Source organism: Rhinopithecus roxellana, chromosome 13, assembly GCF_007565055.1.
Source record: "Rhinopithecus roxellana isolate Shanxi Qingling chromosome 13, ASM756505v1, whole genome shotgun sequence".
In the NCBI taxonomy this organism is placed as follows: Eukaryota; Metazoa; Chordata; class Mammalia; order Primates; family Cercopithecidae; genus Rhinopithecus; species Rhinopithecus roxellana.
The window spans coordinates 117,055,427-117,067,583 of NC_044561.1; the positions used below are offsets into that span (position 1 = coordinate 117,055,427).

The 12,157-nt window shown below is 53.0% G+C and overlaps 1 protein-coding gene across 2 annotated transcripts in view; it reads left to right on the forward strand.

Annotated features, from left to right (window-relative positions):
* The window catches only part of MYBL2 (MYB proto-oncogene like 2), a 52,291-nt gene extending 40,911 nt beyond the window's left edge, over positions 1 to 11,380 (forward strand). Inside the window, exons 9-14 of one of the 2 annotated variants that reach the window (XM_030915540.1) lie at positions 90 to 229; positions 4,497 to 4,596; positions 6,001 to 6,114; positions 7,533 to 7,637; positions 10,074 to 10,223; positions 10,853 to 11,380. In XM_030915540.1, the coding sequence (XP_030771400.1) occupies positions 90 to 229; positions 4,497 to 4,596; positions 6,001 to 6,114; positions 7,533 to 7,637; positions 10,074 to 10,223; positions 10,853 to 10,981 (738 nt within the window). In that variant the 3' untranslated portion in view covers positions 10,982 to 11,380. The remainder of the gene's footprint in view (positions 1 to 89; positions 230 to 4,496; positions 4,597 to 6,000; positions 6,115 to 7,532; positions 7,638 to 10,073; positions 10,224 to 10,852) is intronic. The other variant, XM_030915541.1, reaches the window with a different exon arrangement.
* The last annotated feature ends 777 nt before the right edge of the window (positions 11,381 to 12,157 follow it).

Genomic DNA, 12,157 nt, shown 5'->3' on the forward strand with positions numbered 1-12,157 from the left:
TCAAGGATCTCTACCCATGACCCCCTGAGGTCTTAGGAATCCACATGCAGGTGATCATTTTGTCTTATTCCCTCTCTCTTCTTCGGCAGTTTCTGAACTTCTGGAACAAACAGGACGCATTGGAGCTGGAGAGCCCCTCGCTGACATCCACCCCAGTGTGTAGCCAGAAGGTGGTGGTCACCACACCACTGCACCGGGACAAGACACCCCTGCACCAGAAACATGCTGCGTGAGTGCTGTAATGCCCCCCACCTTCACCGTCCTCTCCTTCAGCAACGCGAGACCATGGGCTTGAGGACCACTCAAGCTGGTGGAACAGTGGGAGGGGACACCCTTGGAATAACACCGGAGACTGTTTGAAGAAAGCCCTCTCCTTTCTGGCCACCACGATTTATCATTTTTGTCAGTATAGTCTGGGGCTCCACCTGTGCTTTTCCTCATTTGTTATTTTTTAATTTGATAGTTTCCTTTTTTGTGATCCTCCTGCCTCAGCCTCCTGAGTAGCTGGGACTCTAGGTGCATGCCACCATGCTCATCTAATAAAATTTTTTAAGAGGTGAGGTCTTGCTACTTTATCTGGGCTGGTCTTGAACTGGCCTTAAAGTGATACTGCCACAGCCTCCTGAAACTCTGGGATTATAGGCGTGAGCTACTGCACCTGCCCCTCATTTGATAATTTTCTGTCTCAGGAACGGACAGAGTCCATATTAGCCTGAAAAACATAATCTCTTCCCCTTCCTAAGGTTTCAAGTGCAAATTCTCTGTGTTTGAGCAGCCTTATGTGCAAGGCAGAAGTGCCCTAGTCCCTCCATCAGGACTGGAGGCTGCATTCCTGTCCTCTGAGCTTACGGAGCACAGCGTTTTCTGTCTGGAAGCCTGTGCAGGTTGCTCGCCAGCCTGCTTTTATAAAAGGAAGTGCTTTTACAGTAAGTTTACTTCCTCGAGTCATCATGATTCTAAATTCCAGGTAGAGAGAGTTGCTTAACTATTCCTCTGCTTGATACATTAGCTGGAGGAGGAAATCATTATTTTGTGATTCAGAAGTCAGCTCAGGAATTTTAGCCCTGATAATGATATCAATTTCAGGAAAAGATTTGTGACTCCCTTAGTCAGAAATCATTCTCCAAAGTCCGGCTCAGTGGCTCACACTTGTAATCCCAGCACTTGGGAGGCCGAGGTGGGAGGATCACTTGAGACTAGGGGTTTAAGACCAGTCTGGGCAATATAGGGAGACACTGTCTATCCAAAAAAAAGAAAAAGAAAATTTTTATTTATTTATTTTTGAGATGGAGTCTTGCTTTGTCACCCAGGCTGGAGGGCAGTGGCGCAATCTCAGCTCACTGCAACCTCCGCCTCCCAGGTTCAAGTGGTTCTCCTGCCTCAGCCTCCTGAGTAGCTGGGATTACAGGCGTGAGCCACCACACCTGGCTAATTTTTGTATTTTTAGTAGAAACGGGGTTTCACCATGTTGGTCAGGCTGGTCTCAAACTCCTGACTTTGTGATCCACCCACCTCGGCTTCCCAAAGTGCTGGGATTACATGTGTGAGCCACCGCTCCCAACCAAAAAATTTTTTTTGTTTAGCTGGACATGGTGGCATGTGCCTGTAGTCCCAGCTACTCAGGAGGCTGTAGTGGGAGGATTGCTTGAGCCCAGGAGTTTGAAGCTGCAGTGAGCTATGGTTGACTACTGCACTCCAGCCTAGATGACAGAGCGTGACCCTCTTTCTAGTTTTTTTTTAAAGAAAAAAAAGAAATCCGTCTCTAAAGAGTTGATCTGAAGTGTGACTTAGATAGGTTTCGTGATGAATGATTGTCCATTCAAACCAGAATCCTGGACTTTGGATCTAAGCCCTTAAACAGAGATGCTGTCACTACAAAAGGCATTGATACTTCTCTCTCTCCCTTCCTTTCTTACCACGTGGCCTCATTTGCTGCCTCCCTCCAACTCCTTTTTTCTATAGGAAGAAGCATCTCCAGTGTTCATTCCTCTTTAGATCCGTATGTCCATCTTGTTTCTTCTGAAGGCCATCCTTTAACCATGTAGTGTGGGCCTGCTGGTGATGAATTCTAATTTTTATAGTTTTTGCTAATTTTTCTATTTTTTTTGTAGAGATGGGGTTTCACCATGTTGGCCAGGCTGGTCTCTAACTCCTGACTCAAATGGCCTGCCTTGGCCTCCCAAAGTGCTGGTATTATAGGAGTGAGCTGTAATCCAGCTGTTATTCCTTTGTAGAGAGTCTCTTTAGTTATCCCTCAGATTTGCCAGGCTGTATGGTGGTGTGGTTATTTCTCTATTTTTTTCCTCCCTGGCTTTCATATCAGACTAAAGATTCAAACCTTGAGCTGAGGAAGTGTTTATTTCTTTAGTTTTTCTTTTCCTGTCTGCCCCTTCTCCTACCTTACGAATTCCTTCCTATATAGGCTGGATTGATCTGTCTTTTTCATCTTCATACTCCTCTTCGTCATCTTGAGCCATATCCTTAATCTGCCGAGAACATGATGGGATTGTTTTCTGATTCACCAGTTTGGTTGTCTGTGGTTTCCAACTTGCTGAGTTCTCTGACGTACAGAGCTGCATTTTTTATCTCCAAGCAATCTTTTGAATTCCCTTTTCAAGTCAGCCTCCCTGAGGTTTCTTTTTGAGATAGTCTTGCTCTGTCCCCAAGGTTGAATGCAGTGGTCTGATCATGGCCCACTGTAGCTTCTACCTTCCAGGCTCAAGCGATCCTCCCACCTCAGCCTCCTGACTAGCGGAGACCACAGGTATGCACCACCATGCCTGGCTAATTTTCTTGTTTTTTGGAGAGACAGGGTCTCACTGTGTTGCCCAGGCTAGTCTTGAACTCTGGGACTCAAGCAATCCTTCCGCCTCAGCCTCCTAAAATGCTGGCATTATAGGGGTGAGTCACCAGGCCCGGCGTCTCCCTGAGTTTTCTAATGTGTGTATATATACTTTTTTTTTTTTTTTTTTTTTTCATTTTTCCGAGAGAAGGTCTCTCTTAGTCACCCAGGCTGGAGTGCAGTGGTGTAATCATGGCTCACTGTAGCCTCGAATTCTGGGCTTGAGTGGCCCTCCTCCCATAGTCTCTGGAGTAGTTGGGACTACAAGCACCACCGTGACTGGCTGATTTTTTTATTTTTAGTAGAGATGGAGTCTCTCTGTGTTACCCAGGCTGTTCTTGAACTCCTGGCCTCAAGTGGTCCTCTCCTGTTAGCCTAACACTAATCCCAGAGTGTTAGGATTACAGGTGTCAACCACCGCTTTTGGCCATGTGTAGGCTCTTAGTCCTTGTTGATGCCACGAATTAGAGGGGTTCTGGAACTTTCTCATGTTCCTCAGAGACTTCGTTGTCCCATGGAGATGCTTGAGTGGCTCAGATTCACCCCTGTGAGCTGTGGTTTGAACTGTAAGATGTGTACATTTGACCTGTGCTTACCTGTCTTCGCTCTTCCTTACAGAGGGGGATCTCTGTGTGTCCCAGATGGGGGATAACAAGGGTTTGGGAAGAGACTGGATCCCTGCCTGATCTCTAGGTCCTGAGGAAGGAAGAAAAGAATGGTCTGCACTTGTACTAGTTTTTTTATCCCCCCATGGAGTGGCTGGCCAGTTGCGGGAAGCGGAGGTGTCCAGACCCCAGGCTGCTGTCTCTAGGAGTTGGCCTCATTACCTGAGTCCCTGGCTACCTGGGCTTTTCTCTCATCCTCTAAGTGCCTTGGTTATGCCATGAGAGTTAGCCATGGTGGCATCTCCAGGTGACTAAGGTCACATACTAGCACAAGGGCTCATGTTTGTGGAACCTGGTAGCTTCCTTCAGAGCTGACATTTGCCCACACCCAGCCTGGCCCTGCCGCATATCGCCAGCCCTGGTGCTCTGGGGCGTGAGGTGCCTCTTCTGTCCCCCTGCTCCAGGGGCAGGCGGAAATCACCCATGGTGGGTCCACATCTGATAGAAGAATCTTACAGTTCTGCTTCTGGACCAGACCATCCTGGGTTTTTTCTGTGCTCTGCTGAAGGGTTTCCTCCGCATGTCCATCACCTTGGTGAACTCTCGGGAGACCTGGGAAGATGCTGGCCTCACCTCTCCCCCCTCCTTTCCCTAGTGTGCTGCTGCCATCCTTCTCACACAGCCTCTCCAGGGAGAGCTGGGCAGGATGGGATCTTCCTGGGTTCCCACCTTGCTCCGTGCCCCTCTCACTGTTCCTGAAGTGTGGCCATGGGCTGCCTTGTTTTCTGGAAAGTCCCAAGTCTGGACCGTGACTGAGCAGTATTCTCAGCTATCTGCCACCCGTCTGGAGCTCCTGGCCCCTCTTAGACTCCCTTCTTCCTTGTGTTTCCCCTGAGCCCCTGACTTTGACCTGCAGGGTGGGGAGAGGGATGGGAAGAGAACCTTTGCTGGGCCAAAGGTCACACTGGGGGGAGGTGGAGCCAGGGCAGCAGAGTGCCTGGCGTCGGCCCCTGTCCTGTCATTGATTCCCCTGCTCTGGCCCCTGGCAGGTTTGTAACCCCAGATCAGAAGTACTCCATGGACAACACTCCCCACACACCAACCCCGTTCAAGAATGCCCTGGAGAAGTACGGACCCCTGAAGCCCCTGGTACGTGGTGTGGTCACTGCCGTGGATCTCTGCACAGTGGGATCCCTTGGGTTCATCCAACCATGTTCAGTCCACAGGACCCTTCCCTCTGAGGTCTCCCTTGATTCTTCCTCCTGAGAAGATGCAGAGATCCTGATAGTATAAGTGGGGAAGCTGAGGCTGCTCCTTGTCACTTCCTCCGACTGCTCCTGAGCACCTGAGTGTGCAAGCAGGCTCTGGCTGGTGCTGGAGACATGGTGGTATCCTGTGACACTCAGCCTCAGGATGGGGGAGACTGATGTGAAATACAAATAACTCAAACACTTTCAGGCAAAGATAAGCACTGTGCCTCGTTCAGAGAAGTGGCAAATTGCTGCTCTGGCCTGTCTTCTGACCAACTCCCAGTTCTCTACAGAGCACTGGAAAGCCCCAGGGACGTCTTTCCCACAGTATGCAGGCTGCACTTCTCCCCTACTCTTCCCACTTGATGGGATGGTTGTGTTTTCTCTGTGAAAACAGGAGTTGGCACCTTGGGCTTTCTGAAACACACAGGTGTTTTAGAAATCGGTGGAGGGTTGTGGAGGCAATGGACTGTGAACAAGGTCTGCAGTTGGTCCCTCTGCCCTCTCTCTCCACTGCGTGGAGCCTCCTATGAAGCCCAAGGGTGGCTGGGGGCTGAGGCTCCCCTGAGCCTGCCATGGAACTGATTCTGAGTCAAGCAGACTTTCCACTGACCATGCTGCATGGGCCGAGGTGAGGCACAGTTAGTGCTCCTTTCCTGTTGCAGTGGAGATTCAGCTCCTCTACTAAAGTATCTGCGTGCTCTCCAAACAGGTGTGAGGGCAAATCTCATGACCTTGGCAGCTGCAGTTAAAGTTTGCAGGGGCTTTTCGGGTGACTTCTGAGGAGTTGCTGTGCTTCACACCTTTCACTCTTAGTAGCACTCTCCCTCCCCTGTTCTCTGTTGCCTGAAGCTGGAGAGGTCCTTGGAACCCCCAAGCCTGAGAGAAGGAAATGGATTTGAGAGCCCCCATTAGTGTGGAACAAAGGGTTGAGTGAGCCTGGGCTTTGAGCTGTCCGGGTCCTAATTCAGCAGCTGTGTGACTATGTGCCAGGCTCTTGATCTCTGAGCCTCTGTTTCTACCTGCGTAAGATGACAGTTATTGCACAGGGCTGTGTGAGGGTTACTGTGTCTCTGGGCTGCTCCCAGCCGTGGCAGGCCCCCGGGAATCAAGGTCATCAGCTGCTTGTCCAAGGCAGCAGTTAGTGGTTGTGAATGGTGCGTGTGAGATCTGCATCCTGGCGTCAGGCCTTCTTCCTGCCTTACCCAGGACAGCCCAGTTGCAGCTGGGTTGGCCCCACTGTCCCACACACAGACAGCCCAAGTGTGTTACCTCACATGGGCTGCCCTGCACCTACCCACAGCCGCAGACCCCGCACTTGGAGGAGGACTTGAAGGAGGTGCTGCGCTCTGAGGCTGGCATCGAACTCATCATCGAGGATGACGTCAGGCCTGAGAAGCAGAAGAGGAAGCCCGGGGTGAGTGGGGTGGGGGTGGGAGAGCCTGGGCAGGGGGAGTTGGAGCCATAGCATGGGGAAGGCATCCGGGGACAGATTGTAGAAAGTGAGGCGCTGGGGAGAATGGGGGTGCAGCATGTCCCCTTTGCCCCCTTTCTCACGGTGGTTGTCAAGGAAACTGACAAGATAAGGACAGTGTCTCTGGGACCCTCCCCTGCTCCCCTTTGAAGGATTCACTTATCCAACACTGTGTTCGGACCCTGCTCAAGTGGGGCTGGGCTGGATGTGGTGGATGGAGCAGCGATTAAGACCCATACTAGATCTCCCCTTAGTGTTCAGGGGGCAGAGACAGATGCTAGACAGACACGCCATGACTAAATTCACAGGGTACCAAGGGCCGCAGAAAGGGAGGTTCCAAGGGAATCCTTCGAATGGAGGCAGGGTGGTCGGGACGAGCCAGCCAGACCAGGCAGCGCTGGGCTGAGTGTCAGGCTGCATGAGCTGGGGGTGCGGGGAATGGGTTCAGGTGAGGTGGAGTCTGCAGTGACTCCTGGGCAGGGGGGCACGGAAGGGACTGTCCCAAGCCTCCATTCTATGCCAGCCTTCCTGCCACTGTGTTGTTAGCTTTCATGACAGTGCGTGATCCCTTTGAGTCTCCTTGTGCTCCTCTTTTTTCCCAGACTGCTCTCCTCAAGGGAGAGCTGGGAACAGTGGGATACACAGGGTGTTAGGTAAGGAGGGGAGGTGGGCGGTCAGCCTGGGCGGGACTTGCCTGAGCTGGCACCCCATGAGCAGGTGGAGAGAACTTGGACCCTTGACTCCAGGGCCCTTCCTGGCCTCTCCTTGGTGGGGATGGTGGTTGTGAGACGTGGCAGCCCCTGCTGGGTGCACTGTTGGGTGGAGGGTGGGGTGTGACTCTCAGAGCTGCTCCCTGGTATCGGAGCAGACCCTGGACCTGCTTCTGTGAGGTGCACGGTTAGGGATGGGACATTCCTTGCTTGTAGTAGGCATTTGAAGAGGGGCTTGTCTCGAGGGATTTGTGTTCCCATATTACTGGCCTGTGGGTGGTATTTTAGGTGTTACTGGGATGATTCTCTGCGGGGCCTGTTTGAGGGGCTGTGTCTGGTCCATTCGGGGTGAGAGCAGGTCACTTTGTGGTGGAGGTTCATGCTGTGTGCCTGCTCACTGTAGCAGCACCTGGCAGGACAGGTCTACCTTGGGTACAGAGTCTGTAATGGGGCCATGGGGCCTAAGTTTCCCAGCACACCGCCCCCCCCCCCCATTCTTCTAACAGCAGATTCCTGCTAGCTGGGCCTTGCTCCAAGTCTGCACTGCAGCAGGGCCTGGTTTTGTGACCATCCATGGCCATGACTATCCAGTCGCTGACCATGGGGAATCCTGACACCCACCCTAACCCCCTTCTATCTGCCAACCCCCAGCTGCGGCGAAGCCCCATCAAGAAAGTCCGGAAGTCTCTGGCTCTTGACATTGTGGATGAGGATGTGAAGCTGATGATGTCCACACTGCCTAAGTCTCTCTCCTTGGTAAGGGTTCCCCCACCCCTACCCCACTCCAGATCTGCCCCCAGGAGAATGAGGTCTCCTTGGAAGGCTTCTGCCCCTTGGAACTATTGAGTTTTGGAGAGGACCCTCAAGGTGGAGTTAGTCTAGTGGTTCTCCAACTGGGCTTCTGGAACGCTGGGTTCTGCGGGGAGGGGCTATTAGGGAGGGTGGGTCTGGGCACCCACTGCTGGCTTCATTCAGCAGCTCTGCTTGTCTCTCACAGAAGGTTTTGTTTGGCAGAGTTGCGTGGCTAGGACGTGGTTGTTTTTTTTTTTTTTTTTTTTTTTTTTTTTTTTTGAGACGGAGTCTTGCTCTGCCGCCCAGGCTGGAGTGCAGTGGCCGGATCTCAGCTCACTGCAAGCTCCGCCTCCTGGGTTCACGCCATTCTCCTGTCTCAGCCTCCCGAGTAGCTGGGACTACAGGCGCCCGCCTCGTCGCCCGCCTAGTTTTTTGCATTTTTTAGTAGAGACGGGGTTTCACCGCATTAGCCAGGATGGTCTCGATCTCCTGACCTCGTGATCCGCCTGTCTCGGCCTCCCAAAGTGCTGGGATTACAGGCTTGAGCCACCGCGCCCGGCCTAGGACGTGTTTTAAAACCATGCATCTCAGTCTCCAGCACCTTCCCAGAAAGGGTCAGTGATGTGTCTTTTTTTTTTTTTTTTTTGAGTTAGAGAGTTTCGCTCTTCTTGCCCAGGCTGGAGTGCAATGGTGCCATCTCAGCTTACCGCAACCTCCGCCTCCCGAGTTCAAGTGGTTCTCCTGCCTCAGTCTCCCAAGTAGCTGGGATTACGGGCATGCACCACCACACCTGGCTAATTTTGTATTTTTAGTAAAGACTGGGTTTCTCCACGTTGATCAGGCTGGTCTCAAACTCCCGACCTCAGGTGACCGGCCTGCCTTGGCCTCCCAAACTGCTGGGATTACAGGCGTGAGTCACCGTGCCTGGCCTAGTGATGTGTCTTAAGGTACAGCCAGGCACTTGGGTACAGCAGCCCTGGGATGGGTGCTATATGGCCCCCAGGCCAGTGCACTTGCTGTGCCCGGTGCTACAGTCAGGTCGACCTCAGAAAGGGGGTTGTTGCCTGTGCAGAGCCTGGGTCCCCAGAAGCCATGGTGTGTGGCTGATCCCTCTGTTCACGATGGGGTGAGTTGGTTTGCCCTAGCTCAGAGTGGGGAGGCAGTGAGAGGCACAGCGGCATCATGAACAAAGGTTAAGGGTTGCCCGATCTTCCAGGTAGACTGCTGCCCTCACCATCCTTGCAGAGAAACCTTGTCCTGGCTAGGGGTCCTTGACAGGAGACCTGCAGTCAGATTACTGCAAAGAAAAAAGCGTCACTGCAGGGAGTGAACAGCACAGATTGAGTCAGGCGGGCCTGGGTTGGAGTCCTGGCACCATCGCTGCTCTCTGGGATCTTTAAGGTTCCCTGAGCCCCAGTTAAAAGCCTAAAAAGGGGTGCCAAGCCTAAGTCAGGAGGCTACAGTGCCAAGCAGAGCAAAGAGGCTGGAAAGGCATGGGAGGGACTTCGTGCAGCTCTGCTGTGCTTGGGGTTGAAGCTGCATCCTTATGATGCTTGTGGATGTTTCTGGTCCCAGGAAAACTAGGAACAGCTTTGGTTCCTGAGGCTTGATGTGACGGAGGCAACATTTTTGAGTATGTTATTACTCGACAATGCTCAGTAATACTCCACATTTATCGATTATGTTATTATGGCCTGGGGGCTGCACGGCACCCATCCCAGGGCTGGTGCGCCCCGAAGCGCCTGACTGTGCCTCAAGACTCATCACCTGAATCAGGCTCTGAAACGCACACAAATGTTTCTTTACTTGATTACTTGATTTTTTTTTTTTAAGTAAGAAAGTTCTTTAGAACAAGATTAAGTTCTTTGCATATTCTTTTTTTGTTTGTTTGTTTGTTTGTTTGTTTGTTTGTTTTTTGGGGAGACAGTCTGGCTCTGTCGCCCAGGCTGGAGTGCAGTGGTGCAATCTCAGCTCACTGCAAGCTCTGTCTCGTCCCAGGTTCACGCCTTTCTCCTGCCTCAGCCTCCCAAGTAGCTGGGACTACAGGGGCACGCCACCACACCCAGCTAATTTTTGTATTTTTAGTAGAGATGAGGTTTCACCATGTTGGCCAGGATGGTCTCAATTCTTGACCTCGTGATCCGCCCGCCTCAGCCTCCCAAAGTGCTGGGATTACAGGCGTGAGCCATCACGCCTGGCTCCTTGCTTAATCTTCTAAGTATAAAGTAAGATTAAGCTCATGCAAACTCCCCATCTGAAAGTAGAAACTGAGGCTTGGAAAAGCGTGCATCCTCTTTCAGGTCTCAGCACCCAGGTGGTGGTGCTGGGGTGGGATTGTGGGGTTTTTTCTTTCCTCTCACACCTTCTGGCAAAATGTTGACTCCTTGGTTTTGATTTCAGCCGACAACTGCCCCTTCAAACTCCTCCAGCCTTACCCTGTCAGGTATCAAAGAAGACAACAGCCTGCTCAACCAGGGCTTCTTGCAGGCCAAGCCAGAGAAGGCAGCAGTGGCCCAGAAGCCCCGAAGCCACTTCCCGACACCTGCCCCTGTGAGTGCTGGCCATCCCTGGGGGTCCTGCAGTGCCCGCCTTCTTAGCTCAGGGCCTATGCATAGGCTGTTCCTCTGCCTGGGTGCTCTTCCTGCTACTTCCCGTAGCTACGTTTGCTTAACTTACTCTTCTGATCTCAGTCTCAATGCTGCTTTCTCAGGGGGAAGCCTTCCCTGACCCCACATACTGTAGAGACACCCCCATTCTGCCATTCTCTCTTTTGTGACCTGGGTTTTACTTGTAACTAAATCATTATTCTGCATTTGGTTTGCTTAGTACATGTCTGTCCTCAGGCAGGGGCTGGCCTCAGGCTGCTGACCCATCTCACTGCTCCTTCTCACCCGCCTTCTGGCTGTGGCTTCTCCTTGAGAGGCTGGTGCTGCACGGCAGTGGGGCAGGGGGGCCAGTGCATGGCCATGTCTCCTTGTCCAGCTTCCTGCTTACAGTTGAGGAAGCCTACAGCCAGGAAGTGACTTGTCCAGGGTCACAGGGAATGTGGAGAGAGAATAAGAAAGCTCTGACTTCTAGGGGAGGGAGGCTCATAACTCCACCTGTCTGACCAGGATCACAAGGGTCTGTTAGGAACACATAGTCCCTGCCTGGATGGTAACCCTCTCGCCTTCTCCCAGATGTCCAGTGCCTGGAAGACGGTGGCCTGCGGGGGGACCAGGGACCAGCTCTTCATGCAGGAGAAGGCCCGGCAGCTCCTGGGCCGCCTGAAGCCCAGTCACACATCTCGGACCCTCATCTTGTCCTGAGGTGCTAGGGGTGTCACGAGCCCATTCTCATGTTTACAGGGGTTGAGGAGGGCGGAGGGAGTCTGTGAATCTGAGAGTCATTCAGGTGACCTCCTGCAGGGAGCCTTCTGCCACCAGCCCCTCCCCAGACTCTCAGGTGGAGGCAGCAGGGCCATGCGCTGCCCTGTCGCCGAGCCCAGCTGCGGGCGGCTCCTGGTGCTAACAACAAAGTCCCACTCCCAGGTCTGCCTGGTTCCCTCCCCAAGGCCACAGGGAGCCCAGTCAGCTTCTCTGAAGCCCAGGTCAGGCCTGGCCTCATCTCAGACCCTGCTTAGGATGGAGGATGTGGCCAAGGGTGCTCCTGTGCTCACCCTCTTCTGGTGCATTTTTTTGGAAGAATAAAATTGCCTTTCTCTTTGTGCTGGTCTGGACTCTGCCTCTCTACTGGGCCCTGCTCATGGTTCCCTGGTGGCCCATGGGCCTCTTCTGGGATATAGGGACCTGAATGCTCATTCTCAGAGGCCAGCCTTATCTGCACAGCCCAGGCCTGGGCCCTTGACCCTGTTTCCATAGAGGGGCCCAGTGAGCTGGGAGCGGTTTCTCTCATCTCTGTACCCAGTGGGCATCTCTGCAAAGCTCTGAGTACTATTAGCCATGGGGTGGGGTAAGGGTGGACAGAGACTGGGGGCAGAGGAGGATGATGGGTTGGTGCAGTAGGGTCTTGCCTGGCCCTTGCCTTGGGTAGCTCACCTGCCCACTAACAAGCCCCTGCCTCAAGCTGAGCCTGGGTCGCAGGTCAGACTGGTAAGCAAGGAGGAGGGGTGAAGGCAGCTGGGCAGAACCCTCTAAGGCTGAGCAGGAGACCAGGATGGGCCGGAGCCCCCTTGTGGCCCTAAATCCCTAGCGTTGTGGCTACAGAGGACAGTGCTTGGCAGGTGGTTGGGAAGAGTCACTGGGGTTTGAAGAGGGGAAGATGCCAAGTCTGAGAACGTCTAAATGAGGAAGTGATGTTTTCAGCAGTGGGCTTATGGGACAGGCACATGGCCATCCCTGCGGGCAGAGGTTGAGCAGACTTGGGGCAGGTCCTCACCTGGGGCAAGAGATGTGGCCTACTCTAGAGGGATGGGGACTGAGTTAATTAGGGTGCCAGAGTTCAGATGTGTCTGGTCTCAGACACACCCCTTTCTCCCTGTTGAG